Source organism: Alligator mississippiensis, chromosome 4 (genome assembly GCF_030867095.1).
Source record: "Alligator mississippiensis isolate rAllMis1 chromosome 4, rAllMis1, whole genome shotgun sequence".
NCBI lineage: Eukaryota > Metazoa > Chordata > Crocodylia > Alligatoridae > Alligator > Alligator mississippiensis.
This window is the reverse complement of record NC_081827.1, coordinates 130,085,417-130,111,715: the sequence shown is the minus strand read 5'-3', so window position 1 is coordinate 130,111,715 and position 26,299 is coordinate 130,085,417. Positions and strand designations below refer to the sequence as shown.

At 46.1% G+C, this 26,299-nt stretch overlaps 1 protein-coding gene across 6 annotated transcripts in view; it reads left to right on the top strand.

Annotated features, from left to right (window-relative positions):
* PACSIN2 (protein kinase C and casein kinase substrate in neurons 2) overlaps positions 1–25,998 on the top strand; it is a 133,873-nt gene extending 107,875 nt beyond the window's left edge. For 5 of the 6 annotated variants that reach the window (XM_014610293.3, XM_059726626.1, XM_059726627.1 and 2 more), the window contains 5 exons: positions 1,465–1,585; positions 13,162–13,286; positions 14,095–14,211; positions 15,119–15,315; positions 24,210–25,998. In XM_014610293.3, the coding sequence (XP_014465779.1) occupies positions 1,465–1,585; positions 13,162–13,286; positions 14,095–14,211; positions 15,119–15,315; positions 24,210–24,322 (673 nt within the window). In that variant the 3' untranslated portion in view covers positions 24,323–25,998. The remainder of the gene's footprint in view (positions 1–1,464; positions 1,586–13,161; positions 13,287–14,094; positions 14,212–15,118; positions 15,316–24,209) is intronic. The other variant, XM_014610298.3, reaches the window with a different exon arrangement.
* The last annotated feature ends 301 nt before the right edge of the window (positions 25,999–26,299 follow it).

Genomic DNA, 26,299 nt, shown 5'->3' with positions numbered 1-26,299 from the left:
CCAATGCTGTAACCTTCTAGGGCGGGGGTGGGCAAAACAGCAGATATGGTTGATGGCTGAACCATTTCCCAGCAGCCCCTGCCCATGTCACTGCAGCCAGTTTCTATGGAGACCCCAGAAGCAGCAGCACTGTGACAGTGCAGATCCATGGACACCAGCCCCAGCAGCACTGACCAGCAGGACGCACAGCTCGGCAGGGAACTACTCTGCAGCCGGGGCGTAGGATCTTGCAGTGGTGATAGCATGGTCCAGAGCTGGGGAAGAGCTGCGATCTGCTGCCTGCACGCCCCTGCCTGAGGCACACAGGCAGTGGATCACAGCTGTGCCCCAGCTCCAAACCATGCTGTCACCACTGCAAGATCCTAGCCCTAGAGCAACTCCCCACCCAGCTGCACACCCTGCCAGCGCTGCTGGGGTTGGTCTCCATGGAAACCCTGGCCCTGTGCTGTCTTGGAGCCACCATTTGTGGGGTCTCCTTGGAAATGCAGGCAGGGGCTGCTGGGAAATGAAGTCTGCCACAGGCCTGATCTAGCCCATGGGCCAAACTTTGCCTGTCCTTGTTCTAGGGAAAACATTGTCTTTTAGGCCAGAGTGCATAAAATCTTGGAATGTTTTTAGGCAATATTAAAAATAAGGATTTACATATGGAGTTAAATGTGTAGTATCATTTATATGTCACTGAGTGGACTTTTACATATGCTCTGACATGTTCTGATCAGTTTGCTGGAGCGTTCTAATCAGAACACTCCAGCGTGCTGCAGCATCTTCTGTATTCAGTGTCCCACGTTTCAAAATGGCAGCAGGGGTGCTTTAACTGAAGCTCGTTGAATAGAATGCTTGCCAAACAAGTTTTAGTTAAAGTTCCCCCACTGCTGAATACATGCGATACTGCAGGCATTTTAATTAAAGTGGCTAGGTGCCCTGTATGTCACATTTCTAACACCGTGTTTACATACAGAGTGATATTGTATAATGACTTCAGAAACGCCCCAAAATCTCTTGAGTTATTAAAAGCTAAATATTTTATCCAAATAGCTTTTTGCATTTATTTTATTTTATTTTTTTAAACTGTTACTAGAGAGAGGAAGTTGGCCTGAAGTAAGGCAGAACAGGGTGGTACCTTAACTTGTTCAGAGAGGCATAAGCTTTCATAGACTATAGCTTATTTTGTCAGACACTATGAATAACATTTCATTCATAGCCTCTGATGAAGTGGTCTCTAGCCTATGAAAGTTCATGCTTCTCTGGACAAGCTGGTGTATAAAGTGCCACCCTGCCCCATCTTCTGCTTTTTATTCCTTTAACTGCTACTGTTAAGTTCTGCACATTATTCAGCAGCTGTGTCCTATTCCATATAGTAGTTGGTCATGTGTTATGCGTCAGAAAACATGATAAAACATACATTTTCCTATTTGATTAGTACATTTATCAGATTTCTAATTTATACCTTAATATGTCTTGTAGTTACAAAAATATCTACCGTGAATTGGAGCAGAACATCAAAGCAGCAGATGCTGTTGAAGACCTTAGGTGGTTTAGAGCTAATCAAGGTCCTGGGATGTCTATGAATTGGCCTCAGTTTGAGGTAAAAACTTAATGGTTTTTTTTAAAAGCTGTTTTTTGTTGCATACTGTTCTCTAATTTCTTAACCTTAGGAAACTGGGTTTGTAACGTTTTAAAAAGTCTGTCTCCCTTTTAGATTTTTTTCAGTAGCATAAGTGGGGGGGTGCAGAGGGGTAACAAAGATCAGGGCACTAGTAGTTCCAGATGTTGCCTTTTTGGGAGGGGACACAAAAATAGCTGCCACTACTATTGGCACCGCAGCAGTTAACACTACCCTGTGCATTGCCACTGTCCAGGACACAGAGTTACCGTGCTATTTCTCTGACTTGGTCACTGTATCAGCCTTGTAAACAGCTTTCCGCAGAGTTAAAATGAGTCAGTTTTATAGGTTATGTTGTAAACCAGGATTTACCTGTTTATCTGTTCTCACCTCCGTTTAAAAATCTTGTGTATGTTAACTTTAATTAGGACTCCTTTTCAGCCAGCATTCAGGCAAGTACTTTGCCGCTGAAAGAAAAACGCTGAATTTACTCAAATCTAAGTTGACTCTGAATTTAAGACAACCTCCACAATAATTAGATACTATACATGGAAAATGTATCAATTTGTTTTCATTTTCCATGTATAGAATCCAATTTTTGGAGGGTTGATTTCCCCCCCCCCCACCCCACAGGGGAGCAGGTAGTGTGGGGAGGTCAAACAGTTTGCCTCCTGTTTCTTTCTGCCCCCTGCTTGTTCCCTCCTTCCCCGTCCCCGTCTTCCCCTCCTGGTCCTCCCCCACAGCCTCTTTTCCTGTTCCCTCCCTCCCTTACCTTTGCTCGAGACCAGCAGTTTCCATCCATACTGCAACCTAGGGCACTGAGCAGTCCCAGCCAAGCTGTGTGCGCTGCATGCCAGTGCTACAGGGCTGGGCTGGGGCTGTGCTTAGTGTCCCAGGTTTTAGGGTAGATGGAGCCTGCCAGCATGGAGCAGGTGTAAGGATGGGGAGGAAGAGGAGCAGATGGGGGAACAGAGGCTGCGTGGTGGTGGTGGGGTGGAGAGGCTGCAGTGGGGAGATAGCAGAGTACAGAGGCAGCAGGGGTAGGGGCTGGAACCTGAGCCTCAGCAGCTGCTTGCGCACCCCTTTCCCCAAGTCTAAGAAAAGGGCCTTCCTCCCCTCCATGTTAAATGGGGGGAAGCCTCATCTTAGCATCAAGTAAATACGGTAGGTCTAGTACCTAGAATGCTATTAAATCAGTAATGAGAATATTTCTAAATGAGTTTTCTGGAAGACTTGTTTGTACTTTCATGTTTAAAAATTAAAGTAAAAGTTACGAGAATCAAAAACCCAACTTCATACTTACATATAAAGAAGTTGTCTATGTACCATGAAGTATTTTTTAACAATGAGAAATTATACAAGTTCCCATGCAATTTAAACAGTCTTTCAGTTTTAGATATTTCATAGACATTTGGGCTGGAAGGGACCCCAGAGGATCATCGAGTCCAGCCCCCTGCCGCAGGGGCAGGAAGTCAGCTAGGGTCATAAGATCCCAGCAAGATAAGCATCCAAATGTGTCTTGAAGGCGTTCAAAGTGGGTGCTTGAACCGCCTCCGACGGCAGTCTATTCCAGTACTTGGGGGCTCGGACAGTGAAGAAGTTCTCTCTTATGTCCATCCTGAATCGGTCGCAGCGGAGTTTGTGACAGTTCGATCTTTTCATCCCTTGGGGCGCTCTGGTGAACAGATGCCAGATTCTGATGAGCACCCCTGATAAACTTATAGGTGGCCACCAGATCACCCCTGAGTCTGCGCTTTTCCAGGCTGAAGAGCCCCATAGCTCTCAGCCTCTCATCATAAGGTCTGTTTTCCTGACATTTGATTATGTGTGTGGCTCTCCTCTGCACCCTCTCAAGTTCTTCCACATCCTTTTTGAATTGTGGAGCCCAAAACTGACCTCAGTACTCCAGCTGCGGCCTCACCAAGGCTGAGTACAACAGGAGAATGACATCCCGGGATTTGCTTGAGAAGCATCTATGGATGCAAGCCAGTGTTTTGCTCGCTTTACTAGCCACAGCATCACACTGAAGGCTCATGTTCATCTTGTGGTCAACCATGACCCCCAAGTCGCTTTCATCTGTAGTGGTAACCAGTGTAGCACTACTGAGCCTATAAGCATGCTGCAGGTTTTTCCTCCCAAGGTGGAGAACCTTGTATTTTTCGACGTTGAACACCATCAGTTTCTCGTCTGCCCAGTTCATGAGCCTGTCAAGATCTGACTGGATCACCCTTCTGTCCTCAGGTGTGGATGCTTTACCCCAGAGTTTGGTGTCGTTGGCATACTTGACCAGTCTGCTTCTGTCACCAATGTCCACATCGTTGATGAAGATGTTAAATAGTATAGTCCCTAGGACAGAGCCTTGAGGGACCCCACTGGTCACAGTGCACCAAGACGATTGACTCCTGTCGACCACCACCCTCTCTGGTGGTGCCAATTGCACAGCCAGCGGATCATGGTGAAGTCGAGGCCGCAGTTAGCCAGTTTAGCCAAGAGGTGATCGTGGAATACCAAATAGAAAGCTTTTTTAAAGTCAAGATATACAACGTTGATCTCTTCCCCCTTTGTCCAGGTGATAAGTCACCTTGTCATAAAAGGATTGGATTGGTCAAGCAAAGATTGGTCAAGCAAAACCTACCTGCAACAAACCCATGCTGGGTATCCCTCAGGATATTGCCTTCAGCTAGTCTGTTAAGGATGGCCTCCTTGATAATCTTTTCCAAGACCTTCCCCAGGATAGAGGTCAGGCTGATGGCCCTGTAGTTTGCCGGATCTACTTTCCTCCCTTTCTTGAAGATAGGCACAACATTGGCCCTCTTCCAATCGTCGGGCATTTCACCAGAGTGCCAAGAGCTCTCAAAGATCTGTACCAGGGGCTGAGCTATGATGCTTGCCAGCTTCCCGAGTACCCTTGGGTGTAACCCATCAGGGCCGGCTGACTTAAAGGTATCCAGCCTGTCAAGGTGTTCCTTCACCAGCTTTGATGGAGGGCAAGGAATCTCCCTCCCCTGGGCCTCCCTGACCCATAGTGGGCAGGGCCGTCCCATGGGACTGGTGAAAAACTGACACAAAGTACCCATTTAGCAAGTTCTCTTTTTCCTGGGCGTCAGTTGTCCCATCTGGTTTAGCAGGGGTCCAATGTTGCCCTTGCTTTTCCTCTGGCTCCCCACATATCTAAAGGACTTTTTATTTTCCTTGATATTTGTAGCTAGCTGGAGTTCCATCACAGACTTGGCTTTCCTGATTTGCTCTCTGCAGGTCCGGACCAGAGCAGAGTATTCCTCCTTGGTGGCAGTTCCAGTCCTCCATCCTTTGTAGGTCTTCCTTTTAAGACGCAGGAGGTCTGCCAGTTCCCTGGAGAGCCAAGGGGGCTGCTGTGCCTTTTTGCTGCCTTTCCTCCGAGACGGGATGGACTTTGCTTGTGCATCCAGGATTGCTCCCTTGAGGAGCAACCACTCATCCTGAACTCCCCTCTCCATTGGGTTGTGGCCTTTTAGGGCCTCTCTGACAAGCCTCCTTAGCTCGTCAAAGTCAGCTTTCCTGAAGTCGAGAACTTATGTATTACTGACTGACTTGCCAGCTTTATGGCAGATGGTGAAGGTGATCAGCTCATGGTCACTGTCACCCAGCTTCCCTTCTATCCTTAGGTCGCTGATTAGGTCATCCCCGGTTGCCAGTATGAGGTCAAGCAGCGCTTTACCTCTTGTCGGCCCATAGACTTCCTGCGTCAGATGGAGGTCATCCACATGAGAGAAAGCTTTGTGACTGTTTGGATTTGGGCAAGCGCTCCTCCAACGAGATGTCTGGGTAGTTAGTCTCCCATGACAACCATACACTGGGATCGTGCAGTCTCAGCCAATTCCCTGGTGAACTCTTGGTCAAGGTCTTGACTCTGGGTAGGGGTCTGTAGTAGACCCCCACCATAGTATCCCTTGTGCCGTGTTCCCTACGGATTTTAACCCAGAGGGTCTCAAGTCATCCAGCATGGGTGCCAATGTTGGCTTGCAGGGACACGTAGCTTTCCTTGACAGAGAGAGCTATGCCCTTGCCCCTTTTGTCCACTCGATCCCTCCTGTACAGGGTATAGCCATCTATACCTGTGGTCCAGTCATGGGTGGAGTCCCACCAGGTCTCCGTTATCCCAATGACATCATAGTTATTTGCATTTACCAGGAGAACAAGTTCCTCCCAGGCTCCTGGCATTTGTGTATAGACATGCAAGTGTCCCCCTGGGGGCCCTTGCCCTGCCTACATTTTGTTCCAGGGCTGAGGCTGGGGTGGGATCCCTTATGTGCCTTGGCCTGCTGGCTTTGCAAAGGCCACTCAGTGGGCCAACAGTGGCCGTAGTCCCCCATCCCTTGGCAGATTTAGTTTAAAGCCCAGTGGAGCAGGTCAGCCAGTCTGGCTGAGAAGAGCCTCCTCCCCAAAGGAGAGAGGTGGAGGCCATCCCTTCCCAGCAGCTCACTGCCTCTCTCCAAAGGGTGGACTGTGGTCATGGAAGCCAAAGCTTTCCTGATGACACCAGCGCTGTAGTCTTTGGTTGACTACCTGGATCCTCCTCTCCCTCCTCAGCCCATAGCCTGAGACTGGGAGGATCAAAGAAAACACCACCTGTGCCCCCAGACCCTTTAGCCCCGCACCCAAATCCCTGTAGTGCCTCATGACCCGGCTAGGAGCACTCTGAGCCATGTCATTGGTGCCCACATGGATGAGGAGCATGGGATAGTGGTCAGTGGGCTGGAGGAGCTTAGGGATCTTCTCTGCAATGTCTCGGATGCAGGCTCCCGGGAAGCAGCAAACTTCCCGGGCTAAGGGGTCGGGGTGGCAGATTACCCCCTCATTCCCCCTCAGGATGGAGTCTCCCACGACAAAGACTTTGCATTTGGTCTTAGGGAGAGCGGGGGCGGTAGCTACAGTGTCATCTGTGTTGCCTGTGGGAGCTGGCAACTCAGCAGGCTCTGCTGGGGCTGCAAGAGGTTCGTACCTGTTGCAAAGCTCCAGCGGGACAGGGGCCTTGGCACGGCGAGCCCTGGGGCCCTTGACCACCTTGGTCCAACCCCATGGTTGGACAGAAAGGGAGGTCCCCGGGTCCTCCCTTGTCCTGGAGGGAGACCGTGGTCTACCCTCCGCCTCCTGGGGAAGAAGGGCCTGGCAGTAGGAGTCTATCTCCTGCTCACAGTCCCTGATGGCGTGCAGTCTCTGGACTGCGGCCTGGAGCTCCTCCAGCTGGCGTGCCAGAGACCCCAGTAGGGAGCAGACCCCACAAGGGGAGGCGGCCTTGCTCCTGGGCCCCAGAGCCTGAAAAAGTGACAGGCAGCCCCTCAGCCGAGAGCCAGGGGCTCTGTCTGCGTGGCGGTCTCTGAGGTGCCAGAGGGGAAAGCTGCAGACCTCAAGGGTTGATGACTTATTCAAGCAGTATAAGAAAGGAACCTGAGCTTGTTTGTCTGACCAGCATCTTTATGATGGCTATTAATATAACCTTTTCTCATAAAAGTTAATTCTGTTAATTATCTAATAAAAGTTAAAGCATAGTTAATGGAAGGAGAGAGTTTAAAGATGTTTCAACAGTTATGGTCACCAAATTGGTGGAATGGAAATAGTACTATTCAAATTATGTTGTTGATTGTTCAGGAAATATGCAAGAGGCAAGAGTTCTCGTGGGTGATATCTTTTATTAGATCAACTTCATGCCTGGGATGGGCACAGACCAGCTTTTGGTATCACAGTAGCCTTCCTCAGGTTTCACTTGAGGAGACCTGAGGAAGGGTATTGTGATGCCTGAAAGCTTGTCTGTCTGCATCCCAGGTATGCACTTGGTGTAATAGAAGATAGCTCCCACAAGAATTTCTGCCTCTGGTATGGAAATGTCATTTATCATTAAGGGAGAATTTGAAATATGTTGCTTAAACACGTTTTTAGCAGCATTTTTAATTGAGTTTTTCAGGGCTGGAAAAGCTCAAATATAAGCTCAATGATGCACTGTTTTTGTCAGTGTGAAGTCTTGAACTACAGTTGGTTTTTTGTGTGTGGGCTGTTGGGCTTCAACTAATTGTATCTCTCTATATTAAGTTACTTCTGTTTTCTAACTGAATAATTTTTCTTTACATGCTACAAGGATGAAGTAAGTAAATATTTTATGATCAACCACATTTAGAAATATTAAATCGTAAACTGCAAAAGTACGAAGTTGAAAGAGCCTAAATATCTGAAAGCCAATTGAATTCTGATTTTTAAGACTGATGATCCTAACTGAGTAAGCTAACAATACCAGCTTATCAAGTTTTTAGCATTTTTTATTTTCTCTGTATTCTGCTTCACCTGTTACTTTTCTACAACAAGACCAATCCTTATTTTTGAACAGGGTCATTCAAAGTTGGGGATAGTAGTTCCTATGGTAATACAAGTTTTTTCTGCTTTTGTTTTCTTTGTCCCTTTTTGTATTGCTATTGTGCTGCCACTCAATTTCTACTTTACATTAGTATGCATAGTTTCATAGTTGATAGGTTCGGAAGGGACCTCAGCAGATCATCAAGTCCGACCCCCTGCCATGGCAGGAAAGAGTAGTTGGGGTCAAACAACCCCGGCAAGGTGTTCATCCAGCCTCCTTTTAAAGACCCCCAGGGTGGGAGCCAGCACCATGTTCATTTTGGCATCAATAATGACTCCAATATTCTTTTCTGCCTCTGCACTGACGAGAAGGGAGTTCCCGAGTCTGTAGGTATGCTGCTGGTTCTTCCTTCCCAGGTGCAGTACCCTGCATTTGTCAGTGTTGAAACCCATCCTGTTCTCATCCTCCCATCCCTGTGACCTGTCCAGGTCCGATTGCAGCCTATTCCTCCCTTCTAGCGTGCCCACTTCTCCCCACATCTTAGTGTCATCTGTGAATTTGAACAGGGTGCTTTTTTCCCCCATATCCAAGTCACTGATGAAGATGTTGAACAGTGTGGGCCTGAGGACCAAGCCCTGTGGAACCCCACTGCCCACATCCCTCTAGGTCGAATACAACCTGTTCACCACCACTCTCTGGGTGCAGCCCTCCAGCCAGTTAGTAACCCATCTGATTGTGTAGGTATTGACGCCACAGTCCCCTAGTTTTTTAATGAGAATGGGGTGAGAGACAGTGTCAAAGGCCTTCCTAAAGTCCAGAAAGACTATGTCCACCACGACACCTGCGTCCAAGGATTTTGTGACCTTGTCACAAAAGGCCACCAGGTTGGTCTGACAGGACCTGCCTCTAATGGACGGCTGGAGACCCTCTGGGTTAAAATCCGTGGGGAACACAGCACAGGGGACACAATGGTGGGAGTCTATTACAGACCTCCCACCCAAAGTCCTGAGCTAGACCAGGAGTTTGCCCAGGAACTGGCTGCGGCAGCTTGCTCCAGGACCATGGTTGTCATGGGTGACTTCAATTACCCAGACATCTCATGGGAGGATCGCTCAGTAAAATCTGAGCGGTCGCAGAGCTTCCTCTCGTGCATGGATGACCTCTACCTGACTCAAGAAGTCTATGGGCCAACGAGAGGCAAAGCACTGCTTGACCTGGTGCTGGCTACTGGGGAGGACCTAGTCGGCGACCTAGTGATCGATGGGAAGTTGGGTGACAGCGACCACGAGCTGATCACCTTCACCATCCGCCGAAAAGCTGGCAAGTCAGTCAGCAACACGCAAGTCCTTGACTTCAGGAAAGCCAATTTTGACAAGCTCAGGAGGCTTGTCAATGAGGCCCTAAGGGACTGTGACCACAGGGAGAGGGGAGTTCAAGAAGAGTGGTTGCTCCTCAAGGGAGCGATCCTCAATGCACAAACTAAGTCTATTCCATCTCAGAGGAAAGGCAGCAAGAGGGGACAGCAGCCCCCCTGGCTCTCCAGGGACCTAGCAGACCTCCTGAGGCTAAAAAGAAAGGCCTACAAAGGATGGACGATGGGAGTCACCTCCAAGGAGGATTATTCTGCACTGGTCCGGTCCTGTAGGGAGCAGACCAGGAAAGCCAAGGCTGCAACTGAACTCCAGCTAGCTTTGAGCATCAAGGACAATAAAAAGTCCTTTTTCAGATATGTGGGGAGCCAGAGGAAAAGCAGGGGCAACATTGGACCCCTGCTGAACCAGATGGGGCAACTGACAACTGACGCCCAGGAAAAAGCCAACCTATTAAATAGGTACTTTGCATCAGTCTTTCATCAGCCCCATGGGACGCCCATGCCCACTACAGGGCCGGGAATTCCAGGTGAGGGTGATCCCCTGCCCTCCATTAATGCTGACTTTGTGAAGGGACATCTTGAGAAGCTGGATACCTTCAAGTCAGCCGGCCCTGACAATCTTCACCCCAGGGTACTCAAGGAGCTGGCGAGCATCATAGCCCAGCCTCTAGCGCGGATCTTTGAAAACTCTTGGCGCTCTGGTATAGTGCCCGAAGACTGGAAGAAGGCCAACGTGGTGCCTATCTTCAAGAAAGGGAGGAAAGTGGATCCGGCTAACTATAGGCCCATCAGCCTGACTTCTATCCCGGGGAAGATCTTAGAAAAGTTTATTAAGGAGGCCATCCTTAGTGGACTGGCCGACGCCAACATCTTAAGGGATAGCCAGCACGGGTTTGTTGCGGGTAGGTCTTGCTTGACCAATCTCATTTCCTTCTACGACCAGGTGACCTATCACCTGGACAAGGGAGAAGAGATTGATGTCATATATCTTGACTTCAAAAAAGCCTTCAATCTGGTGTCCCATGATTGTCTCTTGGAGAAACTGGCCAATTGTCGCCTTGGGTCCCCCACGATCCACTGGCTGGAAAATTGGCTCCGGGGTCGGACCCAGAGGGTAGTAATTGATGGAAGTCACTCATCGTGGTGTCCTGTGACCAGTGGGGTCCCCCAGGGCTCTGTCCTTGGACCCATACTGTTCAACATCTTCATTAACGATGTGGACACTGGAGTCAGAAGCGGACTGGCCAAGTTCGCCGATGACACCAAACTTTGGGGCAAAGCATCCACGCCAGAAGACAGGCGGGTGATCTAGGCTGACCTGGACAGGCTCAGCAAGTGGGCGGATGAGAATCTGATGGTGTTCAACGCTGATAAATGCAAGGTTCTCCACCTTGGGAAGAAAAACCCGCAGCATCCTTATAGGCTCGGCAGTGCTATGTTGGTTAGCACTATGGAAGAAAGAGACTTGGGGGTCATCATTGACCACAAGATGAACATGAGCCTGCAATGCGATGCTGCGGCTAGTAAAGCGACCAAAACGCTGGCTTGCATCCATAGATGCTTCTCAAGCAAATCCCGGGACGTCATTCTCCCCCTGTACTCGGCCTTAGTGAGGCCGCAGCTGGAGTACTGCATCCAGTTTTGGGCTCCACAATTCAAAAAGGATGTGGAGAAGCTTGAGAGAGTCCAGAGAAGAGCCACGCGCATGATCAGGGGTCAGGGAAGCAGACCCTACGATGACAGGCTGAGAGCCCTGGGGCTCTTTAGCCTGGAAAAGCGCAGGCTCAGGGGTGATCTGATGGCCACCTACAAGTTTATCAGGGGTGACCACCAGTATCTAGGGGAACGTTTGTTCACCAGAGCGCCCCAAGGGATGACGAGGACGAATGGTCACAAACTACTACAAGATCGTTTCAGGCTGGACATAAGGAAGAATTTCTTTACTGTCCGAGCCCCCAAGGTCTGGAACAGCCTGCCACCGGAGGTTGTTCAAGCGCCTTCATTGAACACCTTCAAGATGAAACTGGATGCTTATCTTGCTGGGATCCTATGACCCCAGCTGACGTCCTGCCCTTTGGGCGGGGGGCTGGACTCGATGATCTTCCGAGGTCCCTTCCAGCCCTAATGTCTATGAAATCTATGAAACCCATGTTGGTTGCCCCTAAGCATAATCTCCCTTGCTGGCCCCTCATGGACATGCACCAGGATAATTCTCTTAAAAAGCTTACCCAGGACTGAGGTAAGACTTAACAGGCCTGTAGTTTCCTGGGTCCTCCTTCCTCCTGTTTTTGAAAATGGGAACCACTTTGGCCCTTTTCCAGTACTCTAGCACATCATCAGAGCACCATGAGTTCTCGTAAATCCATGCCAGGGGTCCCGTAATGACTTCTGCTAATTTCCTTAGCACTCTGGGGTGGAGATCATCAGGACCTGCTGATTTAAATACGTCCAGTCCCTCCAGAAGTTCCCTGACTAGGTCCTCTCTGACTGTAGGCCTGGGTGCACCTCTCCTGGGGCCTACGGGAGTCCCAGTGCGGGGGGATGACCCAGTCCCTGCTCAGAAAAATGGAGGCAAAGAAATTGTTAAATAGGTTAGCTTTGCTGTCTGGTGCGATGACCAGTTTTCCTAGTGTGTCCTGCAGAGGCCCCATGTTACCCGGTACCTTCTTTTTACCCACTATGTATTTAAAAAAGGATTTCTTGTTGTCCTTGATCTGGGTAGCTATTCCCAGTTCCATCTCCGCCTTGGCCTTCCTGACCGCCACCCTGCAGTCCCGAGCAACCGAGGTATAGTCCTCCTTGGTGATGGCCCCTCCCTTCCATTGGGTGTACGCTTCCTTTTTAGCTAGGAGATGTTCCCGGATGCTTTTGGTGAGCCATGGGGGCTTTTGTGCCCTCTTGCCCGCTTTGATCCGTGTTGGGATTACCTCCCTTTGGGCTTGGAGGATAGTCTCCTTAATGCAGTTTAGGACTGACTTTGCACCTGTCAGCTGTGTGCAGCCCTGTGCTGTCAGACCTGCTTATCTACTCATTAGTTTCAAATTATAAGTTCAAAACTTCCAATATCATGATGCTTTATATATGACTCCATGTTTTTTATAACAACTCTAACCATGTTTATATTTTCCTGGATAGAAAATAATGGATTTTAGCAACAGTGACTAAATTGTGTATTTTAAAAAACCCACAGTGCTGGACCTTAGGATTCAAATTATATGAAAAGTTGAAGCCATCATGTTGCTTAGTGCTAGTATAAAATTGCCAGAGGCCATGCAATAGCTCTGTGTAACAAAAGTGTAATAAGTGAATTCTTTTGCAGATGATTATAGGAGAATCTGTTGAATATGTATTGCTTGAATATTTTTTTAAGAATAAAGTTTGGCCTTAAAGGCTGTCATAATTTCAAATACAAATAGCTTAATTTCAAACTATTGAAATTATAATAATTTTAATTAGTTAATTTCAAATTTGAAATAGTTTAATTTTAAAGATGAATATACATAATATACATTTGTATCACTGAAAAGTAATTCCGCAGTCTAACTTTTAGACAACTACATGGACCGACTCCAATGTATTCTTCCTCCAGTTCACAGAAACCTGGTAGCTACAACATTAGGCTGTCCCATGTGCTAGTAGTATTAGGTGGGGAAGAATGGGTGTTCTTGTGACTTGAACAGGGATGTAGAGATCCCTCAGAATGCCTAGTAAGGCAAATAAGAGAACAGACCTAAAGATAACGTGAAGCATTTAAATCTTTTTTAACTTATTAGCTCATTGGTTTTGTTGTGTGTTCTAAAATTCAGTTTTAAAATTTGTAGTATTGACTAGCTTAAACTCTTACTTTGTTGTCATTTGTAGGAGTATTCTGGAGATCTGAACCGTACTCTTAGTAGAAGGGAAAAGAAGAAACCTGCAGATGGAGTGACTTTAACTGGTATTAGCCAGACAGGAGATCAGGCTTCACAGCCTAACAAACATAGCAGGTATACAGTTTTTTTTCATGTCAGTGTCTAAAACTCGAAGAATAGGAAAGAAATGTTATCTTGGAATTCATTAGGGAAGTACAGATGAGAAATTTCATTAGCCACCCAGATAAAAAGAGCATGGCTCACTTGTCTCAGAAAGACATAGTGCTTTGCAGTACTTCTATAGCTAGGGAACATATACAGAAAATGACTTCCGGAGTTTGGAAAGGAGATGATTCTGAAGTTTACTGAGTATTTTCGTGGTTCTCATCCATCTTATTTTTGGTTACTCAGCACATCTTTGTTTCTCTTTCATCCTACAATTGAAGAAACCAGTCCATCAGAAATTGAACTTCCCCATTCCTGGCTTATTTAACTGCCGTATGTGTGGGTTTGCCCCATCTGTAGTATGGGAACAACGGCCTTTTGTAAAATACTCTAGAATTCTAGCTTGCCAAGAATTTTATGCCATTTCTGGATGCAGTTTACTCACTGGCAGAACATTCAGATTTTTCTTTGTGAAAGGAATCCAATATAGCTAGAAAATAGGTGTTACTTTCTCTAGCAAGCAACAGATTAACTAAAACACTGAACTGCAAATATGATAGGAAATACTTAGTGTTGCAGACACAGAGTTTTAGATTTAGATGAGGGTGGGGGTGGGTTTGGGCTGTCCTGAAAAATTGAAGCAATATCCTTGATTTAGTAGTTCTTGACCAGGGAAGGGTAACTGCTATTAGCTTGCTCTTAGTGTAATGTTAATTATATTGACATCTGATTCTTTGAGCTGATAGGGTCACCTTAATGCTCTCTCTCTCCCAAATAGCAATCTTAGTGTCCCGAGTAACACAGTGCAGTCAGTACAATCAAGTTACAATCCCTTTGAAGATGAAGAAGATACTGGGAGTACTGTCAGTGAAAAGGAGGACAATAAAATCAAAAAGTTGGTGAAAGAATGCTTTTTTTTTTTTTTTTAAACTGTTTTCACACTTGTACTTTCTCTATCCAGGCTTTCCAATTTTGGGTTTCTGCAAAGATGATAGGTTGTACAATGCTGGAAACCTTTATGAAAATTTATGTAAAAAGAATTGTAACCTAACTTATCTTTTCTAACAGATACTATATATGTTGTCTTCTCTTTTGGTTTGAATTTACACTGGACATTGGTGGCTGCTAACACAGTTTCTTATTGCCTTTTTGTTCTTACATTATCTCTCTATAAAAAAAAAAAAAAGTGAGGTATAACAGCCTGCTGTGAAACTACTGCTGGAGCCTTGCTGCTGAGTGTCCTCACTGGAAAAGTCCCCTTTCAAGACTGTTTTCTTCCCACTTAAACGTTGTCAGTTACTTGTTGTATTGTGACAGTTTGTCTAGGAGTGCGTTGAATTGCATGTGTAGACTCAATAGTTACCATTTCTTTAACTGAGTTACTGGTTCTAAAAGTGTTCCTTTAAAGTGTTTCACAACTGATGGCTTGCAATGTCCAGGGGGAGGTAAGAAAAGCAAGGGAGCAGGGTGCTCAAAGTATTGAAAACTATTAATCTGAAGCAAAGAGAATCTCACTCCCTACTATCTGTGCATTTTTTTCCTTTAGAGCATTCTGTCAGCCTCTCATAGGTTTGTTATTGCTGATGCATTTTTCACAAACGTGATAAAAAAAAAACATGTAACCCCCATTATTTTAATTATAGGGGATTGCCAGCTTCAAATATTGAGAAACACTGCTTCAGAAATACAAAATACTAAAATATAGGCATTAATGGATACACTTAAGTAGTTAAAATTGATATTATATAAACAGGGTTAATGAGTTGAGAGGAAATTAAAGCCATTTAAAATTGATTTTTTAGTGTTAGCAGCTATGAGAAAAACCAAAGCTACCCTACAGAGTGGTCAGATGAAGAGCCCAACAATCCATTTTCTTCCACTGATGCCAATGGAGAAACTAATCCATTTGATGAAGATACCTCCCTGGCAGTGGAGGTGAGAGTACGTGCACTCTATGACTATGAGGGTCAAGAGCAAGATGAACTCAGCTTTAAGGCTGGTAAGTTTGCTTTTTTTCTTTTCACTGCTTTTGCTTTTTAATATGATTGTCAAAAGAAGAAATGAGGAAGTACCTGACAAATGTCTTTCCCACCTCTTCATTGTAGTGTGAGCTATTATTTTTACCAAAACCACTTACTAAACATAATTTAATATTACAGAGAAGGTCATATCTTGCAATAGATCCTCCAGCCCCAATACCTGGCTTTGTTCTGGGAGTGTTGGTAGTTCCTCTCTTCATCCCTTGCAGTTACCTAGAGCAACCCCCGCTAGTCCCTGTCTTACCTGTAGTAGGTGGAGAGTAAGATATTAAATAGTGCCTGCCCACTTACCCATTCACTGGTGATAATAAGAGGCACCAATGGTGCTTTCACCTCCCTAGGATTGTCAGCACTGAGAATTCAGAAATCATGACTTTAAAAACTAGTATCAGGAGTTGAGTTTTTGCCCTTTGCTCTTGCTGAACATGTTCAGAGGCTGAAAACTTTAGATATTCAAGCCAGTGAGAACAGCCCTCTCCCTTGACTGTATGTCACACCTTGACCATCATCCTCTCGTGTCATCCCTTGGAGACTTTTTGTAGTCGTCTCTCTTGTCTGAGGCAGTGTCTGCTTTTTGAGCCATGAGCATGGGCTTTATGCACATCCCAGCAGTACCCCAGAAGCAGGGAAAATATAGCTGAGCTGGCAGGTAACTGCTTGCCAGAAAGCTAGCAGAGGCCTCGTGGTACTCTATTTCCATCCTAATAAGTATGCCTGGGAGATTGTTCACTCACTCTAGCAGTGCACACTGCCAGCTTGGGGGTTCAGCAATAAATGCTGCTGACTGACTGTTGCCTGCAAGCATCCTAGCCTGGCAGGTGACTGCTCATTTGTTCAGCCCAACTGTACAAAACTTTTAAGTTTTACAGAAGCTGGTCAGCTTGCGAACAGCAGCATCCGGTGGTGGCAACTTGAAATTGCATCTGAGCCAGGAGTTCAGCCTGTAGAAACCAGCCTCTGGTGCTGATCCTAGAATTTAACTTCTACAGTTAGCTCAGTCATAATTCCTGTGTTGACAGCTGCTGTTCACAGGATTGCACAAGCACCTTCTAAAAAGAATACAGAATTTTAGCATGAAAAGGGGTAATGTCCCCTTTTTAAATCTCCCATGTCCTTTGTGTTGTTTTCCCTTCCCTCTGCTTGTGACCTCTTTCTCCTTCCCAAGTGGCTCACTTGGAGCCTTATGGGATGCATAATAGGATAAATTTTAAAAAGTTCGGGGAGTTCATGAGGCATTATTTTAGCTTAAAGTAATCAAAAGGAACAATACTCAACTATGCTAAACAAAGCAAGTACATTAGCTGGATGCCCCTGTATTCTAATAAGGATATCAGGGTATACTTAAAACAAACATTCTCTGTAATTAAATTCTGAGTTTTTTAAAATAATGATTATCTCTATCGAATAAAGGAGTGGTGTTCTGGCTTGCTTGAAATCCTGCCCTGATAGGAGAAAAGCAGTAACAAGATAAGCAGTTCTCCCCTTTGTTCCCCACAGGAATCAACAGGAGCCAAAGGTTATTCTTATTGCTGCATTTTCCCAGCAGGAGATGGAGATATGCTTATTTCAAACAGATTAGCACGCCTTGTGCCTGTCAAGTGACAGGTGCTATATTCCAAGGGATTAGTGGACTGGTGGTAGTGGAGCCTTTCTAGTATAATGAAGCAAGGTTTATAGACTAGGATGTTGTGGCTAGCCAGGGGTTTGGGCGTTCTGGATTCTATTACTGGCTGTGTGACTGTTTAAATTATTTAATTTTCATGTCACCACTACACAGTAATATTAAAAACATAGGAAAGTATTTTTCACAAGAGGCATAACATAGGCTTAACTTCTTGGTGAACAGTTGAATACCTTTGAATAAGAGGAGCCACAGTAAGTACTTAGTTTGCACATGATGTTTTATTGTACAATTTATATGAATAAGTTAGTAGTTGCATGCAAACTGATACTTACATTTTGAATCTGCTCACAAGGTGTGAGGTATAAAATGGCTGCAGTCAAATACATAGGTTTTGTACAGCAGCATTAGAGGGATTAGGCGTTTGTTGAGCATTTGCAAAAGAGAAGCCTCTTAAGGGGAAAAACAGCTTTCCTGAGACATGCAGGAGCCAAATGGGGCAGTTGCCACCCAGCATTGGATAAAGCTAGATTCCAAAGAGCCTGTCATCAAGGGATTAATCTGTTTGAGGGCTTAGTTTGCAAAATGCACACAGATATTATCAGAGAGGGTTTCCTTGTGTATGCAAAGTATGTCTTATATTTATAAAGTTTCTGTGGCTTGTTAAAAACAGGCCAGAGGGTGTGAAGTATTCCTACACACTCCGCATGAAATACATTTTCTTACTATTCATAGATGTTGGGGTCGGAAGGGACCTCAATAGATCATCGAGTCCGACCCCCTGCATAGGCAGGAAAGAGTGCTGGGTCTAGATGACCCCAGCTAGATGACTATCCAACCTCCTCTTGAAGACCCCCAGAGTAGGGGAGAGCACCACCTCCCTTGGGAGCCCATTCCAGACCTTGGCCACTAACTGTGAAGAAGTTCTTCCTGATGTCTAGTCTAAATCTGCTGTCTGCTAGCTTATGGCCATTATTTCTTGTAACCCCCAGGGGTGCCTTGGTGAGTAAAGCCTCACCAATTCCCTTCTGTGCCCCCATGATGAACTTATAGGCAGCCACAAGGTCGCCTCTCAACCTTCTCTTGCGGAGGCTGAAGAGGTCCAGGTGCCCCAGTCTCTCCTCATAGGGCTTGGCCTGCAAGCCCTTAACCATACGAGTGGCCCTTCTCTGGACCCTCTCCAGGTTATCCACATCCCTCTTGAAGCGTGGCACCCAGAATTGCACGCAGTATTCCAACTGCAGTCTGACCAGCACCCGATAGAGGGGAATTATCATGCCATTAGCTTTTCTGATGACTTCATCACACTGCCGACTCATGTTCATCTTGGAGTCCACTAGGACTCCAAGATCCCTTTCCACTTCCGTGCCTCCAAGCAGGTCATTTCCTAGGCAGTAGGTATGCTGGACATTTTTCCTCCCTAGGTGCAGCACTTTGCATTTCTCCTTGTTGAATTGCATTCTGTTGTTTTGTGCCCATATGTTCAACCTGTCCAGGTCTGCTTGTAGTTGTTCCCTGCCCTCTGGTGTGTCCACTTCTCCCCACAGTTTTGTGTCATCCGCAAACTTGGACAGAGTGCACGTCACTCCCTCATCCAAGTCGCTGATGAAGACATTGAAGAGTATCGGTCCAAGGACCGAGCCCTGCGGGACCCCACTGCCCACACCCTTCCAGGTCAATACCGACCCATCCACTACGACTCTCTGGGTGCCAATTTGGCCCTCTAGCCAATTTGCCACCCACCGGATGGTGTAGTCATCCAAGTCACAGCCTCGTAACTTGTTCACCAGTATGGTATGGGATACCATATCGGAGGCCTTCCTGAAGTCTAAGTAAACGACGTCTACCCCTACTCCTGCGTCCAGGTGTTTTGAAACCTGGTCATAAAAAGAGACTAGATTAGTCAGGCATGATCTACCTGCTACAAACCCATGCTGGTTTCCCCTCAGCATAATTTCTCCTGCCGGGCTCCTGCAAGTGTGAGCCTTGATAATTTTTTCAAAGACTTTGCCAAGAATGGAGGTGAGACTGACTGGCCTATAGTTGCCTGGGTCCTCCTTCCTCCCCTTCTTGAAAATGGGGACCACATTGGCCCTTTTCCAGTCCTCCGTGACCTGGCCCGTGCGCCATGAGTGTTCAAATATTCCCACCAGTGGCTGCGCAATGCCGTCAGTCAGTGCCTTCAGTACCCTCGGATGGAGCTCATCCAGGCCTGCCGACTTAAACGCATCCAGTTCCTCCAAGTGCCTCTGCACCATCTCAGGGTCTACGCTTGGTAGTCTGGTGTCCTGCTGCTGCCTCTCTACAATCCCAGTGAGAGCCTTGTCTTGCCCCTCGCTTAGGAACACTGAGGCAAAGAACTCATTGAGGAGTTCAGCCTTGTCCCCCCTGTCCGTCACCAATTGCTTATGCCCATTTAGTAGAGGTCCTATTCCCCCCTGGGCCTTCCTTTTACTCCCTATATATCTAAAGAACAATTTTTTGTTATCCTTAACTTGGGATGCCATCCTCAGCTCCAGGGTAGCTTTGGCCTGTCTAACTGCCTCCCTACAAGCGCAAGCAGAGGAGGTATAGTCCTCTTTAGTAATCTCTTCCCGTTTCCACTTTTTATATGCCCCCCCTTTTTGCCCGTAGGCTGCACTGGATTTCTCTGGTCAGCCAAGGAAGCCTCTCGGCCCCTTTCCCCCTTTTTCGCCGCATCGGGATAGTCTCCCTCTGTGCCCGAAGGATCATTTCCTTAAGGCACAACTTATTAACTGAAGCTGCCGAGAGGATTGTAGAGAAATCTTTTACTTGATCTCTTTCCTGGCAGACAGAAGCATTGGGGTAGAGTTTTTATTTACTAGAGATATTGGATATTAGATCAACTTCTCCCAGAAATAGAATACCTTCAGATATTCTAAAATGGTGGAATGACTTGATTCCTAATTGATACATATTTTATAAGATTTTGGGGGAGACGGGGACGGGACCATATAAATGTAAAGTCATATAAAATCAAGTTAAAGATGAGTGATGTGTGGTATGCTAGGAAGTTAATTGCTCCTGAATTTCAAGGTTTAATACTGGTGTAAAAGATGCTCTGGCATTGGCAGCCATCATCAGTGCTCTTGCTTTTAGATACGTTTAGAAAAAAAAGTTGCTTGATACATTGGTGGGAAAACTGCTAAGTATGGAGTTGTCTGCTCTACGGTTTGCAGGAGCCGCAACAGCGAGAATTTTTTGCAGAAAGTCTGTATTCCAGACAGAGGTCCAGTATTTCAGTAATTATTTCTTATGCCTCCTTCCTTAGTACCTTGTATGCCTCTAACTAGGGAGCTGGAATTTAATAGTTGGTGAACTATAAACCTTAAAGATAAAAATCTGAGTTAGTTTAACATGAAGTTCTTTTCATTTTTACTTGGAGTATGTAACTGCCAGGTGTATTTTCCTGCTAGGTAAAATCAGGGAGTTTGTTTAGAAGGATTAAGAAAATCCTGTTTCTGCAAGAATACTGTATGTATTTGCAGTAGTTCAAAAGAGGTTTTTTTGTTTCTAAATCATGGCTATGCTGTCTGAACAGTATCATCATACAGCAAGTAAGCACAAATACAGATTAATACTACCTGGAAAACAACTTCATGTCAAAGTTGGAAGGCAAAAAATATATTATTTAGTAGCTATGGCCTAGAACAGGGGTCGGCAACCCCTGGCACGTGTGCCAAGTGTGGCATGCAAGGCCATTTTGCTTGGCACACTATGGCCAGCCCCAGCTCTGCCAGCCCCTAGCTGCTGTCAGCGATGGAGCCCGAGCTGCTCCCAGCAGGGCTTGCAGCGTCCCAGCTGCCTGTTGGGAGCAGCCCGGGATCCCAGCTGGCAGCAGCTCTCCAGAGCCGGGGCCGGCTGCAGCCGGGGGACTCCAAACAGCTGTGCTGGGCCCCAGAGTCAGCTCCACACCATGTGTCGGAGCGGGCGGGGCCTGAGGCAGCACAGCCCTGGTCTCTCCCCAGCTCCTGGCACGGAGGTGATGAGCCCAGCGCAGCTGTTTGCAGCCTGCTTGCTGCAGCTGCCCAGAGCCCAGGCCTCCTTCCCCCGGCTGCCAGTGTCTCCCACCTGCAGCCTCTTTGCCCCCATCTTCCTCCCTCCCCTGCAACCTCTGCCCCCCACCTTGCCCTCCTCTTCCTCCCCCCCCCCCCCATTACCTTTGCTCAGTGCTAACAGGTTCCCTCCATATTTCAGCTTGGGACACTGAGCACAGCCCCACAGCAGCAGCATGCAGCCCACACGGCTTCTACAGCAGCTGGGCTGGGTTGGGGCTACGCTCAGTTCCCTAGGCTAGAACGGGGACAGAGCCTGCCAGCATGGAGCAGAGGCTGGGGTGGCAGGCAGGGGAGCAGGAACAAGCAGGGACCAAGCTGCTTGACTTCCCATACCACCTGCCTCCCCACTTCCGGCCCCCCCTGCAGTGGTGGGAAGGACGAATTAAAGACAGCCCTCCAATATTTAGATTTAATACATAGAACATTATCAAAAATGATAAAATTTCCTTATATAGTCTAATTATTGGGGGGGGTCATCTTAAATTCAGGGTCACCTTACATTCAAGTAAATACTGTAGTATAGATGTTTTCCCTATATGCTTTTCTAATTTATAAAATATTGTGTTCATATATAATGGGGTATTAAATGCTGCACTTGTTCATATACTACCTGTCCCTAAACAAGGCATGTACCTTGTTTTGGGAAGGCATAATAAAAGATAGGTCTCTTTTTTTTTTTTTTTTTTTTTAAACCACACATTAGGAATCTGTTTTGTAGTTTAGACATGCAGCCCAATTTTCAATTGCTAGCTTTTCAGGGAAAGCTGACTGTAATATGTGAATAAATAAGGTGTTTGCCCACCAAAATATAAAACTTATTTTACTTGAAATTGAAGATTCTGTTCATAGTTATAAATCTTAAGAGTGTGAAGTGAAAGCTTCTGTTGCCCTTTTTGGCCTGATGAAAGTGGTTATACTAGTCAGACCTGCCTTGTCTGTTTGCATTCTGATGAGATGCAGGTCATCCTCTCATTGGAAAGAGTGACACTAATCTTGATGTAGTCCTTAAAATTGTATTTGCATTTTGGTAAAGTGAAATGTTAGTTTTTCAAAATATCAGCATGATGCTATTTTAATCCTAGGCACCTCCCTCCCAACAAGTATCTTGAGATATATATTGGCTACTTTGATATTTTATGTGCATTTGTAAGTGTTGGCTTTTGTCAGTATCAAAGTGGTGAGAGTAGGGGTGCACCAATAGAGGGTTTTTTGGCTGATACCGATGGCCTATTTTTAAGGAGCCTGTACCCTGTCTTTGGCCCGTCCACCTGTTTCTGGGCTAACCTCCCGTCTTCTCATCCACCACACCTTGATGATATTTAATTAATAGTTGTTAATTAAGCGGGAGGCTGCCCATTTACTGCCCTGATGCCAGGGGGCACTAACTGCAGCCCAAGCCTTGCAGATGGCATCCAGCTGTTACTGTCACTGGCCCCACACTGGGCCCCAGAATCCTCCTATCAGGACCCCTCCAAGATCTCTTCATTCAGGCTATCTAGCTCTCTGAAACTATTTTCCCCTCTTGGGTGTGGTCCCCCCGGGACCTTTGGTCATACAGGCCCTGGCCTCACCTCCAAGGCCAGTCGGAAACCCCAGGCCCTCTTAGGTCTGGGTGTCCCTTGCGGTGGTCCCCTGGCCCTTATGACTGGTCTGGTCCTGGCCCCAGTGTTGACCAGTCAAGGGTACTCCCTCTATCAGTATCTGAGTCTCTAGCCCTACTCTATCTCCTGGGGTCTGCCCTCTGGGCCCTACTAGCAGCTAACCCACCCAGTTGTGGGAGCTGGGGTTAAAGGTGCCCCAACCCGCCTTTCATCGGGGTGGTAACTGGCCTGGCACTTCCTGGGGGCTCCTGCACCACTGAGAGCCCCACGAGGCCACCCACTCCTAGTAGGGTGCATTTTTAGGTCATGCCCAGGGCCAGGAGCCTCCTGACCATCCCCTGCAGCTTCTCCCTTACCTCCAGAGTATTCCATGAAGCCTCACAGCAAGGTGACCTGCTTATATAGGTAGCCCTGAATCTAAAATGGCTGCCTTAATCAAGCACCTGCTGGCTTCTTGGCTTCAGTCCTTAAAGTGGCAGGCACAAACAGTGCCCTGCCACAGAGCCGTGTTGGCCAGTACTGATCCGATTCCAATACGCAGCCGGGCAGCATGGAGACCAGCATTGGGCTGGTAAGTCTGTTGTAGGGGGAAGGAAGGGGCGTGGGAGGGGACAGACTGAGGCTCCTGTAGTGAGGAAGGGAGTGGGGCTGGCTCAGGTGCTGCTCAGCTGGGGCGGGGTGGAGCCGTGAGCAGCTTGTCTGGGGGTGCTGGGAGAGGGTGGTGACTCCCACTGCTGTGTGCACCCTGGGAGGGCATGGGGGCATGTGCCCCCAGATCGGCGTATGGGGTGGGGCAGGCTGCTGCGGGCTGGGGTTGGGGTGGCACTGGGTTCTTCCCAGCGGGAGCTGGGATGGGCTGTGCTTGGGGTGGGTGTCAGCAGCACTTGGAGGTTATGGGGGGGCTGCAGCCACCCCAAAATTTGCCGTAGCTCCCCCCTGTAGCCCCACTCCCAGTGCTGCCACAACCCACCCTGAGTGCAGTCCGGCCCAGCCTCCTCTGGGAAGAGCCCAATGCCGCCCTGGGAAGAGCCCTGGCCCCAGCCCACCCTACCCCACATAGATCTGGGGGCACATGTCCCCCATACCCTCCCAGGGTGTGCACAGCAGCGAGAGCCACCCCCCAGGTGAGCTGCTCATGGCTCTGTCCCACACCCCACACTGCCCTGGCTGAGCAGCGCCTGCTGCAGCCCCACTCCGTCCCTCACCACGTGGGCCTTGATTTCCCCCTTCCCTTCCTCCACAGCAGACTTACTGGCCAATGCTGCTCTCCTGGCTGTGTGCATGCTGTGGCTGTGTGCATGCATGGGGCATTTATTGGCCATATCAGGCAAAATAAGCTGATTGCTGATGCTCTTAATTTTTCTCAATATTGGTGCCAATCCGATATGGGACCGACATATCAGTGCACCTCTACATGACAGCAGACTTGGAAAGCAGTGATGGGGCCGGTTTGTGTGAGCAGAGGTGTGGACATCTAGAATCTAGTTGACTTGAGCGTTATCCTGTTATTACCCAGATGTATTTGTATGTCAACTATGACATTTATTTTACAGGGGATGAACTAACTAAAACAGAAGATGAAGATGAACAAGGTTGGTGCAAAGGACGTCTAGACAGCGGACAAGTTGGCTTATACCCTGCAAACTATGTAGAACTGATCCAGTGATGAAGGCTTAAATTATTCTGGAAATGTTGCTTTTATCATGTAGGACTGTACAGTACATATTTTCAATGAGGGGAACTGAATGATGTATAGATTGTATATATTTTAATGCAAAGGAATGATGGCTTGCAATTGACATCATAGTGATTCAAAGACAAAAGCTAGACCTGGTAACATGAAATTTCTTTCACAACTTGTACACAATGCAAAACAAAAGGGTTAGGTTGAAAAAGTATGTGAAACAGGAAATGACCCTTTAAAAAGCTTCTTTTCCATCTGATCTGTTACACCAGTTCTTATGTTTTGCATTTTATGCTTGTGCATCAACCTGTCCTGGGTGTGTGGCTTATGCTCACTTTTGCTTAATCAGTTATTTTAAGTGGCCTTCAGTAATTTGCAACTTGAATTTGTAAGACAATGACCATTAATTTTCTATTTGTTCTTACCAATGTCTGAAAGATGCAGTATTTTTTTATTTAAAGGCAATGTAGTTGAGCACCTTTGTATGGTTGGGTTTATCGATGAGTTCTTAAATTATGCCACAGATTTATTCACCAGTTATCTGAATGAAAACTGTTTCCATGTTGTAAAAATCTTTCCATGCTATCAGCATGGTTTAAAGTTGTAAAACAAGTATTGTATTTAATAAATGTATGTTACAGAAGATTGTTTGTAGCAGAAATATCTGCAGGTATTGTGGGTTGAGTTTCTATTCTGGATGCGATTTATGCATTTTGACATTTAATTGCCAGTTTCCAAAATAGATATTCAGGAGTACTCTAAAAGCAAAACAGTCACACACAAACCCCAGAATATTTCAAAGTATTTCCAGCATGGTCTTGCTGAGAAATTTGCCATTCTGTAAATTCACTGACTTATTGTATCAATGATTTAGAATGTTAAATGTGTATGAAAAATAACTTTTCAAGCAAAGACAACTATAAAATAGAGTAAATGCTTTTTATTAAGAGGCTCTTTATGTTGTGCGTATGTACATACAGTATCATTTGATTTTCAAAAAAACTTTAAACCTGATGTCTACTGTTGATTAGCAAGTCTTGTAACTGTGGATTAGATTTAGACTATGCTTGAAAAATCAAACTATAGATGTGTTTAAATCTGCTTTGTCATTCTATATTAGTTATTGTACCATAGACCAAATATTCTGTGGTTTAGATTCTCATAAATGTAGTAGTATACTCAAAATCTGTATTTGTTGCTAAATTGTGGATCCAGATGAAAACTACCATTAGTCCCTATGTGGATTACTGTAGCAGAACACTGTAAAAATTTAACATTTTGTTGCAATTAGAACTCAGTCGTATGTAATAGTATTAAAAATCATACATTTGTGATAACTTTTAAAATCTGAGCTATAGGTTACAGCAGGTTTGTTTTTAAAAAAAAATCTAAATCTTATCAGGTGGATTGATATGTTGCTTTGGGAAGCCACACTGTAATAAGATTAAATCTGTTTTGAGGCTATTTAAACAATGTAGGCACTCCTGACTATACTGGGTTTTTTTTGAGATCATGGAGCTATATGCAGTCAGCATTTCCAATGAGTTAAAATGTGCAAGCTTAGGCAGTGGGTGTATGTATGTGTCTGTTTTAAATTTGCCAGCATAATTAATTGTTCATCCACAAAATAGAGTTATTAAACTGTTATAATTTTTGGGCCTCGGTCTCTGTATTGTAAAATTTTAGAAAAATAATAAACTGTTTAATCTCCTAAATAAACAGAATGCACCCCTTACTTCCTAGAGATAAAAGAAAATATAATTGTAAGGAAGACGGAGAAATGTTATAGCCATGATAATCCAGGAAATATGCAAGAGACAAGGATTATTGGACCAACTGCGTTGTTGAGATAGACTTGGGCAATCTTTCAAATGCAGTGCACTGCATTAAAAAGATTAAGTCTCCTAACCATGCAATTGGTCCAACAAAAGATATCACCCACAAAAATCCTTGCCTGAA